Below are 16,076 nucleotides of genomic sequence, written 5' to 3' on the forward strand. Positions count from 1 at the left end.
CAAACATTTTGTTTATAAAGTTGTTGTTCCTGAAAAGCCTCAATAGGGGGTCCAATAAAGTCAAACGTACCCAGGAAAGGTAGGTCCGCGATGCCTACATACATCAACCTGTGCCAAGCCACGCAAAGCGAAAAAATAGTTGCTGAGAATATGTGGTGCAGCATAAACAAAATTGAGATGACATAAATCAAGTAACAAATGTAATTCGAGATACGGAAGAAGGAAGGTTGAAATCTAAGGGTAATAGGTCTTATTTTACAGCAGCATAATATTTTCACTCGTGATTCAGAACAATGTGCACAATGCACTTCTTTTACTTCCTATTCAGTTAAATCGACAGAGTTAACACCTATAATAAAATTCTTCGTCCACAATATAATATAAATATATTTCATCTTTTAAATGATATAAATAACATATATGACTCTCCAAATCAAATTTCATTTGGTAAAATGAACTCTCGTAATATTCCATTCGTATAATTCTTAATGTACAGTCATGTTTTTAAACTAACGCTTTAAATTTTAGTTAAAACATGAAAAAAGCTACATATATTTATCAAAATAACGTGCTACCTCAGAGCTGTATTAGTTTAATTAGAATACCTCAAGTTTCATGCCAAAAGCCGCGCGTGAGCAGAATCGAATTGAAGGTCGTTGACTAACACGGAAGCTCGTTTTAGTCTCGTTGAGCTGACGTCAGTCTTTAATTACGCAGCGAAGGACTACTAGAAGTCCGGGATGTTGTAGATGAGCGGTCCACCTACATCTCATTCAAACCCACATTTTTTTCTTCGTTTGGCCTTGCAAACATTTTAGTTTCATGCCATCTCGTTTTCTGAGCCCTCAGCCATGTTTGGCAGCTCGAATGATTCCGGCATTCTTCACCTGGCGTACGAATGCCCAGAGTTTGCGAATCAAAAAAGAAAACCTAGCGATTGACACCAAAACATATTGCAGTCATTTGACTAAACATGCTGTTTCACCTTTCAAATCAACCATAATTTCTCCAAAGGTGAAGTCTACCTTTTTCTGTTGTCGTGGAATGAAAGGGCGCGTGAGCTTTGGAGAATAGCCTTGAAACAGACTACAAAAAGTTATATCGTTAGGCAGGGTTTACTTCCTAAAGACCTCTCAGTGGTACACCCCTAGCTTAAATTGTAAAATTGTTGCTATAACCTTTTAAAATGCCCAAGGAAATGCCCTCGAACTACAGAAAAACTATTGTAGATCTCCTTCGACTTCTACTTCTTTTGTCAATTGCTCCGACTTGCTCGTCACAGTAACAGCTGGCTTCCACCAGAACAAAGAAAGCTGAACAGGCAGGATGCACAAGCCGTGAAGAAGTCCAAATAACACTATGCCCATAAACATGCGAAAGAAGATACGATAGATCTCCGATGAGGCAAACACAAGCACCAACATTCCCAAAAAGGTGCTGAATCCTGTTTGAAAGGAAACGTTACAATTAGACCAAGTATCTAAGCGGTAACTTAGATCTACTCGAGTTTCTCAAGATGTATCCTTCTTCCTGATCACGTATTTAGCTTTATTGATACTACTTGCTACAAAGCAGCCGCCCTACTGGCTAAGCCCCAACTGCCCTTCCAACACTAGCGCAACCTAAAAAGGGAAGCATTATTCATCTAAGTATCTAAGGTAAAGAAACAAACACAAAAACAAACAAAACAAACAAACAACAACAACAACAACAACAAAACACCTGTTGTATCTGCCTACGTGCGTGAAGGTGGAAGACCACCAGATGAAAGGGCCAATGGTATAGAGATCATTATATCCAGTTGATAAATCGGTAACCGCCAGATTTAACATTTTAACAGTTGTAGCAATCATATTTGATAAAATAAGTTGTATTTCTTTACTTCAAAGTCTGATTACAATTTTCTGTTTAAAGCTCACCTATCTTATTTTGTTTATTCTTCCAGTTATGAGCTTTGACGGAGAACTACATTAAGTTTAAAAAGTCACATCGCATTCATTCTGTGAATCGATCAATCATCGACTTACCTCCCATGAAAACACTGGCACCGAGCGTGCTAACCGCGTCCACGACTCGCTTATCAGCGGTTTCCTCTTCTGACATCACAAACGCATGCGCAACATGAGCACTATAGTCCACGGCAAAGCCGATTGCCATAACAAGAGTAATCATCGAAACACCATTAAGCGAGACGTCCCAGACGTACATCAGACCAAACAGCTCGAGGACGAGGGCCACGAAGTTAGCCACTACAACGATCGTCACGGTGCAATCAACCAGAAACAGGGACGTGACTATGAGCACCGCTAAGGCCGCTATTATAAGGTTTCTAGTGGTCTCTCTTGCGATGATAGCATACTGCTCATAGAAGATGAACACACGGCTGATTGGAATCACATTTAGCGGAGATTTGTAAGCGAGATCGTCGCGAATTGTTAACATAGCGTTTTTCTTAAAGGTCGAACTTGGATTGTTCTTCATGAGAGCCACGATTCGAGACGCAGTCACGTGACTTCCATTGGAAGACAGCTTTACGTCTTGTTTAAAACCAGAAAACTGCGGAATTTCGAGGAACGTTCTTAAGACTGGCATAAAATGCGGTCCAGTCATGCTCATATTATGTGCATTAGAAAATTCCGTTAAAACTTCCATCCACGACAAAGACCTCTGTCGATAATGATTATTCTCTTTCACAACGGCTGATAGTTTTCTAATTTCTTCTTGAATGGCCCTGTCTTCGTATTTCACATCGCCTGTAAGCACTATGCTGACGGGAATAGCCTGTTCGTAATATTTCTCTTGAATAGTGAGAAACTTTAAAAGAGAAGAGTCGTCTTTGGCCAACATTCTCCTGTCAAACCTTAAAAGAAAAAAAAAAAGGCGCACATTATACAAGGAAAATAGAACAAGAACGTTATACATTCACGACTTACGGTACAAAGAACAAGAAATATGACCTTTATTTCAATGGAGTAGACCAAAAAGAAACAGTACAGCAACAACAACAACAACAACAACAACAACAACAACGAATCTGGTGGTACATCTACCTAAATTTTCGATAAAGGAGATAAGGACTCAGTGCATTGTTTGGTTAAACAAATATGAAGAAATTACATATTTTTTTAATAACATAAGATTCAGAAAAGTCTTAAAACTTCCTGAACTGCTCCAGCGTTCTTCAAAATTTCCAGTTGTTTATACCACTCAGCTGTGCTCCGGGAGCAAGGTTGACAATTTCTTTTTCAAATGTCCCAGCAGGCAACCGGGACTTGAATGTTCCTTTTGCTGGTTTCGTTTAACCGAAAACTCTTGCTTTGGTGGCCAGTGCCTTACCATTACAAATAGCAAAGTTGACATAACTATGAGTGAGACTTAGTCAGGACCCACCATTGCTTGGAGCGCACAACTTCCATGCAAGGCCTACCTCACATTTTTTTTTTCACAGATTGGTCTATTTTTAGGTACGCCTGGGAATACTATCTACTGCGAAAATTTAAATTCCGGTACACATGAGAATTAGCAAGGCTCCCGAGGGAGACTAAGTTTGAGGGAACTTCAACCTAAAAATAAATAGGTTTGAGTAAGCGCCACGAATTTGTAGCAGTTGCACACTCCGTCTATACTTAGTACGGTATTTTGGCAGCTGACCTTTCGGTGACCATAGTTGTTCCGTAGATTCCCATGGCAAGGAGTACTATCGACATTAAAAGTACGAAAAACTTGCAAGCGGGCAAAATAAGAAGGTTTGCCCAGCTCTTCATAATCCGGTTTGACGTCTGCGGGCGCGGCTCGTCCCAGGGCGCCTCGCCATTTTTTGGCTGTGGTGCCAAGCAGACTGGTAGGCAGTCTCTGCGTCCAGCTTTGATCCTTTGCACGTCAAATGTCATTACAGCGACGAAGAATGTTATCATCATTACATACGAAAATGTCACAGCTAAAGCAGCGTAAGCACAAAAGTATCTGAAGAAGAAAGGTAATAAGGAGTGGTCACCATTTAGCTTGAACCAGTCTGGATGGGAGTTTACACGTTAACTTAAATAGACAAACAAACAAACAAACAAACAATTGTTGTTCCAGTTACACTAAGCTGAATAAAAGAAAACAGTTGGTTCGTCTACTTCCAGTTATACCGCTCCTGCGAACGTCTTGTGAATATATATTTTCTCAATCAGTTTTTGCGTTTACTGCGTGTGGTTCCGTGACAAACGCAACAAATAGCACGGAAGAAATCATATGTGGCTTAGAACCCTCGACTTAGGTCCATCCAATTAGTATTACTTCTTCATAAATACCGCAATTCTCGCATGGCCCGAGCAAAAGCGCTGGATTGTACGGGTCTCAACCCGATGGATTTATGACCAGTATCGACGTCAAACTTTGACATCAATGCACCATTTTAAACAAATGAACGCAAACTGAAGTCATTGTCAACCAAGATGAACACTGAGAAAAAAAAACCAAAAAAAAACTCTTACCTAATAGCAGGAAAAGAAGTCGATGTACTGACTGCAAATGCAACCAAGTCGGTGATAGTTGTCATAGTGACAGTTGCTCCGGTTCGTGACATCACTTCCTTGACAGTCCTGACTACACCGAACTGGCGCGGCTGTCGATCAAGCTCGTCTACCAGAATGAACATATCGTCGATGCCTATACTTATAACTAGGTAGGGAACTACGCCAATCATGTTAACAAACGTTACTCGGCACCACGTGGCAATCCCCATTCCCGCCAAAATACCGAGAGTCACTGCGAGCACTCCCCCACCCGCAAGCAGGGAGTGGCCTGTTAGCGGATTTACAAATTTGCTCAGCATAAAACATGCAAAGGAGATCATCACCATGAATGTGATTGATACAAGAGTTATGTCTGCGCTTCCGTTTTCTGCGATGGCGTCGTCCGTGCTTCTTTCCGCTTCGTAGTAGACCTCAAAGCAAGAAGAAGAAAGTGAAGACGCTTTATCTAGAAAGACCTTCTCCCATTCCAGGACCTTCTTGCTAAGGGCATCATCGGCAGGGTCACTGACAAAGTAGTGTAGTTGTAGCGCACGAGCGTCCGTTATATGGCCTCTGTCTTTGCTTCTTTTTGCCTCGCCAAATACCTGCTTAAAGTTGAATTCGAAGAGTTGGCCATTTCGCATGATGAAGCTTCCATTTTTTAGCGCTCTGTTAACTTCTTGTTGGATTTCATCCAAGGTCTTCCTGTCAAAGTTTCTGTCTTGGAAAATTTCAAACGGATCAATTGTCACGCAATCGTCTAGAGAGTTAGCTTTATCTCCTGAGAGAGTCAAGCAGTACTCGGAATATGATTTTAACCGCAAAATCTGAGTGTGTATATCGTAGGCCTCTCTTAGACAATAAGGGGCAAGAACGTTGGGTTGCTCTGGACGGGCCAATAAAATGATACCTTCCTTCCGGACTTTGAGCCGAAAGAACTTCTCCGCCGTGTTCAAGTCTTTGACAGCTCTACTCTCCTGAGGAATGAACAGTTTCACAGTCCTGCTTTCCACCTTAAGCCACAAGAACCCCACAGCACAGAAAGACACGAATAGAATGCATACCGCAATGGAGATTAAGGGCTGCTTAGCTATGTTTTCTCCCAGCTTACCAACGACAAGTTGCAGAAGACGAACAAACCAGCTACATAGGACGGACCACCGATGGCATGGATTTAAACGATGCTTGCAGCAGGATCTATTGGGAAATAATAAAGCAGAAGTTAGCTTCTTAAAAAATAAGAGAACTTAGGCGGCCTCGCTTGCTCTACATTTTTCTTGAATCGGGGGTACCCAACGGGAATATTTGAGAAAATTCTTCAAATGTCGTTTTGTGTGCTAACACAGTATGACCTGATTTCTTAACTCACATTTTAAGTAATTTTAGGGAACATATTGCTGTCTCCCAAATTTTACAAGCTGCTGCTGGTTTTCCAAAAATTCTCGGCTCGCCTTGTATCGCTCTCTAAACGTCATTTTTGTCCCTTGACTTCGAAAACAAAAAGAATGAATTTCCTCTTGTTAAGGTGATAGACGCCTTTACAGAGAGATCCAAATGTCGAAATGCCGCTTTAGGGAAAAGAAAAACGACCAGATTTTTTTTTAAACACTTGGTAGCTCCCGAAAGGTTTTGAAGTAAGTTCACATCTAGAACGTTCATTTCAATTGAAGAACGAGGTTCGCCTCCATGGACTTTCTGTCAAATAAGTTTTCACCTCTAAAATGAAATGAGAGGTAAATAAAGAACGATTTTCCAAGTTTCTGTTTGTTTAGACAGCTGACTTGAAAAACGTGAATTGAAGTCGCGTAATACTGATTACTAGCGTAACTGGCTATTACAGGCTCGCGAAGGCTTTGCCCACGTACGTTACCAACGGTTAACTTCCACCAACTTACTACAAGCTGGAAAGTTCGCAACTGGCTAATGAAAAATACTTACATGTAACCTGCAGATATGTTTGAGCTTTAAATCCCTTTAGTTAATACCAACAACCATGAAAAACACAGAAAGGACTACTGCTAAAAGGGGGCTTAAACATGGCCCTTTCGGGGAGATGTCAACTAAGGTCAGTAGGAAATGCCAAGCATGTCTATCTTGGAAAGACTAAAATACTCAGTCAAATAGACTCGAAATAGATGGCACAAACATAGTATTTGTCAAAAACACATGTGCAGGTTGTTCGCGTGATTCAAGGTCGTTCACCTGGACGGCCTTGAATGACCTCGACTCACATGACCAGTCAGTACTACTCAATGACTAAAATCAGCACATAAAATCATAACATCACCAAGAACTTGAAGAGAACGCTTGCAAAAATGATTTCAAGAGTGAACAGCCACATGTTGACTAATCTGACGCACCCCTTAATACTGGAAAAATTCGCGTCAATTTTCTCGAAGCTCTTTGCCTTCCCACATACGATTTGCAAGCGATGTACTAGACATAAATGATTTTAAAGATAAAGTTTGTGATTGTAAATTTCTAGAACGTTTTTTGTTTTATAGTTTACATTTGTGGCTTTTTATAATCGGTTGATCTAAAAGTACGATATCGTACATTTCATTTACACAGGCCCGTATTTTGAACGAGCTTTTAACTTCTAGACGTAACGTGTTAAAATAAATGATGAAAATGATGATGATCACGAAGCTCTAACAATTTCCAATAATAAGTTCGCTTGTCTTTTTGGGTCTAACTGGAACTCAGTTTGCACTTCATTTCACAGACGAATTCATTCTCTTCCTTCAGTGAAAAACACCATCACTGTGTGAATATCCAAGCTGCATCAATTTAACGGATACATTAAAACCGCATTTCCGTGTCCAAATCGCGCCTCAGTGACCACACGGTCACAAACTCACACTTTGTAGTACCATAAAGAAACCAAGAATATAACGTGCCGTTTTCAAAGGGCATTCTCCATCTTCTTTTCCGGGTAAAAATTGTTTGCGTAGAAGGCCCTATGGCCACCTTACAACTATAAAGTTTTCAGCCGGCATTAAAAGATACAGCACCTCGAACTTTGCTAACAAGGAAGGGAAAACATAGGCGGCGTAGAGGTACATATCGCCTAAGACTGATCGAATCTGTCGCTCTGTTCGGTGACCCTTCACTCCGCATAGTGAACTCTAGTACTTTTTGTTTTAATATGTGGGTATTGTGCTAATTACTGCGTCTGATTGTCTAGGGCACTGAAGATCGATGCTTGAATATTGAGCCCAAGTATCTGTCTGACGATGGGAAAACAGGCAACGGCGAGCCGGATTTCAAACCGGGCAACTCGCCCTCATGACGAGGTTCGATCTCTTGTCTTGAGCGTACGGTCCGTAGCAGATAGTTTTTTGTCGTTAACAGTGAATCAATAAGTTTGTATCCTTGTGAAGATTACCTTGTACCTCAATCAAATCAATGAGATAACGATCTCTAACCTCAATTATAACGTATAAACTGAAACCCAGCGTCGGCAAAACTACGACAACTTAAAAAAAAAGCCTTCCCATGGCTCAATATCACCACAAGAAACATTAAAAAATAAATTAACCAGGACAAAATAAAATAATTAACAATCAAAGCATGCGAATTTTACAGTCTTGCTATGCTGATAAACGAGTTTGATCTTCCTGGTTTACTTATTGAAGTCTACGCAAGCATTTAGGTGAAACAACGATAACTGACACGAACAAGACTTTCTCTCGAGTGGGTGCTCTCCAGAATACTAAAAGCAGTCACTGACAGAAAGTAAATACAAGACAGGAAATTTGCATAAAGGCTGAAAACACGCAACGCGACATGTGGCGAATTTTGCCGGCTTTCACTCTCAATTCGTGCACCTGCTAATGAACAAGGAAACACTAAGCTAAGAGTCTCATCGATTTTAAGGAATATTACCTTGTTTCAATTTAGAGGGAATAACATCACATACAAATAACTTTTTCTTACCGTTCGTTCTTGCTTGTATCCACTGTTTCTTTCGGCGGGTTCCCAAGGCCATTTTGTTCTGATATAAACGGCTCGTTGGCAGCCGCAGTGCCTTCGCTCATAGCAGGCAGTCAAGCGAACTTTCCGTGGAAAAAGGCTGAAGCGAAGCGGAACTTTCAGAGCCTCGCCTGTCGAGTAAAATAAGGTGTGCCTTTCAAAGAATATCCGGGATGATTCCTTGTTAGCAAGTTAAAATTTTATATCGCCTTCACTCGCTCAAGAACGTTTCGGCTGCGAGTCAGCTGGCACAGGTAATGCAAATGAAATACAAACTTTAAACACAATCGATTCTTCATACAGCACGCTGCGATTTCGTTTCTTCTATTTTAAAAGTTGTGTCTGGTCAAAGTCGAGTTGAAGCGAAAACCAAAATATTGAAGGCTCAAAGTCCTTCTTGGTATTAGGATGAAATTCCCCAGCTTTTCGTTTCAAACGGAGGCAGTCGTATTAAAGTTCGAAGGCTATTGAGCAAAATGTAAATTTTCGGAACCGCTGGACAGCATGATATAAACAAGGTGACGTCACAAAGCGTTTTGCTGATCATGAGTGCGCACGCGATGGTTCGCTTTCATTTAATTAAATTAATTGAAGATCATTTAACTGAATACTTATTTCCCGTCATATGTTCCCGACAAACAACTTTGAGACTCCAGGTCCATATTTTCCTTGTTTCCTGCCACTTTGAGGGCTGTTTACACAGGCAATTTTGTTTTGCCATTGACTATTTTTTGTATAAGCAAAGGTTTGGTAATAATAACCAAGTAAAAATCAACGATAAAATCTAACGACCTTTCCGAGTCGTCATGACTCCATTTTCAATAAGTTAATATGTTAATCTTTAGGGAACTATGTCTGACAATTTATTCTAATCATTTTCAACTTGGATATTTTTTTATTGCAATAAAAAGATAATGAAAGAGTTAAGACGCTACAAGATACTAAACAACTTGACATCAAATTGATTAAACTTACTTATCACATACACACAGTACTGACTACACCGTACTTGCAATTGCTTTAGGGACTTTCTAACGGAAACTTACATACCTTGCTTGGCGATATTCCTAAAGTTACAAATATGGTAGACGTGTGGTTAGTGCGGTAGAAGTACAGGAACACCACTGTGCATGAATCTACTCTCCAGTGTGAATCCCAAAACATTGGTCAGCGTAAATAAATTATTGGAAAGCGAAAATTGTTTGTAGTTACATTATCACACTATTCATTACAAGGTCTTACAACTATGGGCTTCAAGGTCGTTCAAGGTCTAGGTTAAACCTGGACGGCCTTGAATAACCTCGAATCACATGACCAGTCAGTGACGGGAACTCGACTCAATGGCTAAAATCAGCACATAAAATAATAACATTAACAAGAACTTGAAGACAGAGAGAGAGAGAGAGAGAGAGAGAGAGAGAGAGAGAGAGAGAGAGAGAGAGAGAGAGAGAGAGAGAGAGAGAGAGAGAGAGAGAGAGAGAGAGAGAGAGAGAAAAGAGAAATGTTGACTAAATTTGACGCACATACGTCTTGCAAGCGATGTAAATGATTTTAATGGTAAACTTTGTGATTGTAAACTTTTAGAACCTTTTTTTTATCGTATGATATCATACATTTTATGTATAGACGTTCGTATTTTGTAGCTCCTAGACGTAACGTGTTAAAATAAAAAGATCTCATGCACCGGTTACCGCGTGACACCTAATCTCGTTGCGTGACGTTCAGTGCCACAGTGTTTTGCATTCAGACAGACAGACAGCTTTGCATGATAAGAACTTAAAGCTCAGCAGCTTGTGGAGTCGTGCGTTAAAATTTAAGAACTAAAACTAATCATAAATCTATCCAGGCCATTAAAAAAGAAATATAGAGTACAACATACCTGCTCGCGCTCGTTTGCAACTTTTTCGATGACCAATTCTGACCTATCCCCGTGTTATCTTGGTTTCACAGAATTCAGTTTCCATGACCTTTTGTGTGCCATCTGCGGACGGTCAAGGTGGCTCAGACAAGTATTCGAACAGAGGAATTGATTCTTGCTCACACTGTTAGTTCTGACGAGGAAGGTGCTAACATGACAATGCACAGGACACCGAGTTGAACTTGGCATATTTTGGCTAGCCGACCCAGTAAAACATGCACGCACTCCCGAATTATGCATAAAGCAACAACGATTAATGTTTAACTCCTTACAGGGATTTGCAAACTTTATGGAACTAATATATGCTAATCACCTTGCCACTGGAACTGTGGAACAGTCAAGCTAAGCTGAAGAGCCAACCATAGAGCAATTTGAAGACTTACCTTGTGTCTCAATGCCGATACCCGAGTGAGTTTCTCACTCCAGTACCACACTTGTCACTTAATAGTGATCTTTGAGACCTTGTAGAAGCATGTTTGCTCAGTTTTTCCCATGCGGATTCACTCTGGCCAAGATATTTCAACCACTTCAAAAGGCAGCGACCCACACGACATTTTATACGCTAGAGCTTACTCTCAGGTCGCGCGAGAAAAGCCTACTCTAGTGGCACTCTAAGATGATGCTGAAACAGTGCTAGTGCACTGTTTTGGGTCCTAGAAAAACTGTGTTCTATGTCAGTTAAGCCAGAACGCTCTTACTAAAGTTTTTAGAATAAAAACCTGCAGAAGACTTTAATTTAGCAAAAACACCCATCAGGAAACAAACGAGAAAAAAATTATGCTAGCTGAAAAAGTCCCAAACCGCCAATAATTGTTCTTATAGGCGCTGTTATTACTGAATGCTATCTTTGCCTTGATGGAAAACTGAATCAGAAACAGTTTTCAATCACAAGACACCTTTGTCCCTTAATACTCGAAATTAAGATTGTTTTCTTCGTAATAAGTTTTGTTTGCATTTTCTGCATGTCTCTGTACTTTGTTCTATATTTCTACGGGAATTGCGTTACGATACTGACTTGGCTAGTTGTAGCTTGCCTACATGTTTTTTTCTCGGGTCAACGGACAGCTGTCCATAACTGAGCCCTGGGTATCTGCGGCAGTAATACAGAGGTTAATTTAGAGAAGAAACTTCAAATATTCCGTAAAGATAGTGATTTTAGCATTATATAACATTACATGGAATAACTCCAATTAAAACGAGCAGGAAAGCACACTACTTTAACCTCTCCTGCTAGTAATAACACGAAATAAATCGGCCACTGACAGCAGTCCACCGTGGCTGAATTTCTACAATGTAAGGTGTCGAACGCAGTCATATAACAATTGATTACTGCTAGTTGTTATTATTGTTATCATTACTAAGTATACCTCTTTAGATAATGTAGGGCGAGAAAAAGTCCTACTATGTTGGTGTATCCATCAAAATTAAATGTGCGTCAAAGGCCCCTGAAAAAAGTTGGAACCCTGCCGCTTGTAAAACAAAACACACACATAAAAACCTTATGGAATTAAGTACTGTATACGTTTATGACATAGTCAACATTATTTGTTCCTTATACTGACCTGTAAAGGCGAATTTTCTTTTCGTAACGCTACTGAATCAATATCCTCAGCAAAATGTTATCAGGTTCCATGTTTTAGCCAGGAACATAACCGATCTATACAATTTTAATTGTATAACTCAGTCAATGTCAGTCAAAACTAAAATAAAATGGGCAGATTTCTAAGCTTTTAATTAAAAGGGATTTGCTGAGGCAAAGACATGCAAAAATTACAGAGAGATTTAAGGCTCGACGTTTCGGAGTCATCTTGACTCCATTATCAAGAGAAAAAATCAGTTTGTGAACGCGGATATTTAAATAGGCTAGAGCTGAAAATTAACATATAATATATGGTTAAACAAATACTTTAGCGCGAACTAAATTGAATCAGTTTGCACGTTCAGTTCTGGTTTCAGTTAGGCGTATGAATAGCATCTCATGAACGAGGCAATCAAATTTGCTGGTGCATTTCGCAAGTACGTGAAACCGTTCTAAAAAACGCTGTGGTATCTGGTCATTATGTTGAAGATAGTAGTGTTTGTAAATGGAAGACGACTTTCTTTTGTGTCCGTCTACGCGGTCATGCAGGTGCCCACGCGTATACCCCACATATCCTGCATCGCACAGGTTACATTTAAATTTGTATACTACACATTGTTAGTTGACAATGGAGGGCTTGGCTTCTTGCACCTTAAGATCTTCATTGAGCAGATATGGTTGCAAATGTTTTTATGTGCTCCATCGAGGAAACTCTGCAACAGGATGGCTTGCTACCCCCGTTCTACTGGAGGTATGTGGATGACACTCTTACTATAATGCCCGATAGAGAAACTGCTGACCACTTCTTACGCACGCTCAATCATTGTCATTCGTCCGTGAATTTCACTATGTAGACCGAACATGACGGGTCACTTCCCTTTCTTGGTGTGGAATTACTTAATCGAGCTCCCAAGATCGAAACCAAGGTTTACATCAAGCCCACCAATACAGGCCTCCTACTTCACTACCAGAGCCACGTAGATGATCGTTACAAACGGAGCCTAATTAACACCATGCTAGACCGGGCCTACCGATTATCTTCTGATTGGTCACATTTCCACGAAGAATGCGACCGACTGAGAGAAGTGTTCAGTAAGCTTAAATACCCACAACACTTAAGTGACATGGCCATCAAAAAGGTTATCGACACTAAGGTATCTGATCCACAGCCCTATCCATTGTCACAAGAGAAGGTGAACACCGTTAGAGTCATCTTACCGTTTTAAGATCAGAGTTCCTCGAATATTGTGAAACAGCAACTAAGTAAACTAAGTTTAAAAGTAGGAACTCTCATCCAACTTGTGTTTGTGAGTCAAAAACTCAATGAAGATCTTAAGATGCAAAAAGCCAAGCCCTCCATTGTCAACCAACAATGTGTAGTATACAAATTTAAATGTAACCTGTGCGGATGACCGCGACCAGAGTACTGTGGACTTGCAAGGTTACGAAAAGTTGGCTTATAGTTGGCGAAGCTTCGTACCTCGTCCGGTAAGCTTCGCTTTCCCGTTGCCCTCCGGGCAACAATAGACCATTTCCGAATTGCTCTGAGCCTCATTACGAAAGCGAGGCTAAGTGCAAAGCTTTCCATACGGAAAATTAGCTTTGTTTGCATATGAATGAATACTAATTTTCATAATAAAAACTTTGCACTTAGCCTCGCTTCTATAACGAGGTTCAACGCAACTTGGAAATGGCCTAATATTACGCCCGCGGTCAGCGACCGCACGAACAAGATAAGATCGAGGGATATAGAAGCTTGAAGCAGAAAACCTTAAATGTACAAAGTTATGATGTTTTTAGAATTAACAGGGTGCCGATATGCCTTTTTCGATTGAATAGAGCGTTTTCATTCACGTGACTACCAGCCATATTGGTTTACTGGAACAAAAGAAAGTATTTGCATAAAAATAGAGTTCAATTCCCAGAGGTTTGGTTTGGGACACCAACATGGCCGCCGTTTGTTTGTTTTGGGACACCAACATGGCCGCCGTGACGTCATGTGAAAACACCCTGTGGAAAGCCGACAAGAAAACAAACATCCCCTCTCCCAGAGAAACAGAAAGCATGATCTTCATCTTGATAAGTGAAATTTACTTTGAAAAGCTTTCAACTCCCCCTCCCTTCTGTGTATTGATAACTGAGTAAGGACTGGTAAGAATTCATTCATATTATATGATAGCTTTTGACGTCACAAAAGGAAAGATGACGAATTTTCCAAATTGAAGACGTGCACAGCTACGCTTGTTACGTCAACGTTGGTTTCTTTTGAAAGAGATTGTTTTCAAAGCTAATTGCTGACTCAATAGTAAGCATCGTGTGACGGTGACCTGATACTTATTGATGTTTCTGTTGTCGAATCTTGCACTGAATATAACCTTCCAATTCACGAAAATGGATTACTTAAAATATACCCCTCGAGGCCTCACAGCCACCATAAACCCTCTTGTGACGATAGTTTTACTTCCAAAACTGATGTGATCGTATTTACAGTGTTTACTCTGTCCGGCTTTATTAATCCGTTGTGATAAATCTCGACCAGGACTGACTGTGAGAAGTTCATTTTCACGGAAAAGATTCCTTTCACAGTCTACTTCTCTACATGGACAGAGTAAACAGGAAGTACTTTTCCCTTCATGTCTGTATAAATACAATTACACTGCAATGATAAATGATGATGATTCAACATTTTTCGGAATTCACGAAATGTCCGAAATCAATCCGGCTTCAGTTCCATGAGAACACAGTATTACAGGACGAAAAAAATCCCTTTCAGCTTGGTTTCAGCAGTCTGGCTATTTCTCTACATCGAGAGAGTACTCAGGAAGTAAAATTTCCCTTCACGCCAAAATAAACACGTATTCTGATTAGAAATGAAGATTCAGGTATTTTTGTCCATGTTCACGCAATGAATGTAATCTTGCAGGATACACACGGTATTGTACAACAAACAAAATTCACTTTTTGTTTGTTTCAGCAGTTCAAAAGTTCACGTCAAAAGCAAACGTCAGCCCACCCTTTCACATGACCACATAAAAGAAAAACCAACAACAACTCCTAATTCGATCAAAACGCTTTACTATAAGCCGTATGGGTTCCAAGATGGCTGTGAAAGCTGGCGCCTGCACGTTTTTTAACATATTTATCAAGTCATAGGTCAGGATAAATATCACGTGCGGGTTGGACAAATTTGTCGTGTCAAGCCATTGAACCAAAATACAGCGAAGATATCACAATATTTTATTCCATAAAACCTTTCAATACTGCTAATGTAGGCACTTTTAATTTTCCAGCGAGGCTTTCAGCGGGCCTTCAGCTACCCCGGAAATCACTTGTTTTTGATGGAGCGTGACTTTCAGACCGAAATCAGACAAGAGAAACAAGTTAAACAACCAACGGGTCAAGACCTTTCTGTCGGTATTTGTAATATGGTGTGAATGTATCCTGATGTATTGGGCGCACGTACGACAACGGGCGAGTATGAGGAAGGAATCGGCAGGATTTCGCACTTGTTAATATTTTTACTAAAGGTTGTCCTTGTAGTTACTGTTGAGATTAGTCAGTGTTTGTCACAAGTGCACTGTTGGAAACATTTGGATATTTGCGATTTTTATTTTACAATCTTCGTGCCGTCAAACACGTTTTGACTTGTCCCATGCACTTAGGCAAGACTTCAGTATTTATTAGGTATATGATATCTCGATTCATTGACTTTTGTCTCTTTGACTCATAAAAAGTCTTGTCCGGCTCTTTTTTGTTTCGGAAGTATGAGCGAATTAGAAAGTGAAGCGAAAGCTGTTTTGTTATAAACAGGAACAAGAAATTCGAAAGAAGAATATAAAAATAGATTGATATTCAAGTGGAATTGTTTTGCGGTCGGTTCAGTCGGTTACTCTACCCAAGTTTGGGTAGAGGTGTGCCACTTGTCTAGATCTACGTCTGTAACAAGAATGTTATACTTCCCTACCCTGTTTCTGACGCGAACTGGAAAAAGACACATTGTTTATAACACCATTGCAATCGGTTGCAAGGTTCAAGGTTTGACTGCAAGAAACGTCGGAAAAAACGGTTTCAACTGAAAATTTAGACCTAAGAACAATATTATGAT

The 16,076-nt window shown here is 40.2% G+C and overlaps 1 protein-coding gene across 1 annotated transcript; it reads right to left on the reverse strand.

Annotated features, from left to right (window-relative positions):
• Nucleotides 1-284: 284 nt before the first annotated feature.
• On the reverse strand, nt 285-9,859 carry LOC146465228 (patched domain-containing protein 3-like). Its single transcript, XM_085128636.1, has 5 exons — nt 8,439-9,859; nt 4,479-5,696; nt 3,652-3,963; nt 2,028-2,860; nt 285-1,444 (listed from the first exon to the last, which is right to left on the reverse strand). The coding sequence occupies exons 1-5, from the start codon at nt 8,537-8,539 to the stop codon at nt 1,221-1,223; spliced, it is 2,688 nt and encodes an 895-aa protein (XP_084984762.1). The 5' UTR covers nt 8,540-9,859; the 3' UTR covers nt 285-1,220.
• Nucleotides 9,860-16,076: the final 6,217 nt, after the last annotated feature.

The sequence above is a fragment of the Pavona decussata genome, unplaced genomic scaffold (assembly GCF_977016875.1).
Source record: "Pavona decussata unplaced genomic scaffold, jaPavDecu1.1 SCAFFOLD_156, whole genome shotgun sequence".
Lineage (NCBI taxonomy): Eukaryota > Metazoa > Cnidaria > Anthozoa > Scleractinia > Agariciidae > Pavona > Pavona decussata.

Excerpts from the sequence above, each read along its gene's own strand:
- LOC146465228 (XM_085128636.1), bottom strand. The coding sequence starts at position 8,539 with ATGAGCGAAGGCACTGCGGCTGCCAACGAGCCGTTTATATCAGAACAA. Across the intron at positions 5,697-8,438 it reads GATACAAGCAAGAACGAACG|ATCCTGCTGCAAGCATCGTT; the intron begins GTAAGAAAAAGT and ends ATTTCCCAATAG. Across the intron at positions 3,964-4,478 it reads ACTTCTTTTCCTGCTATTAG|ATACTTTTGTGCTTACGCTG; the intron begins GTAAGAGTTTTT and ends TTTCTTCTTCAG.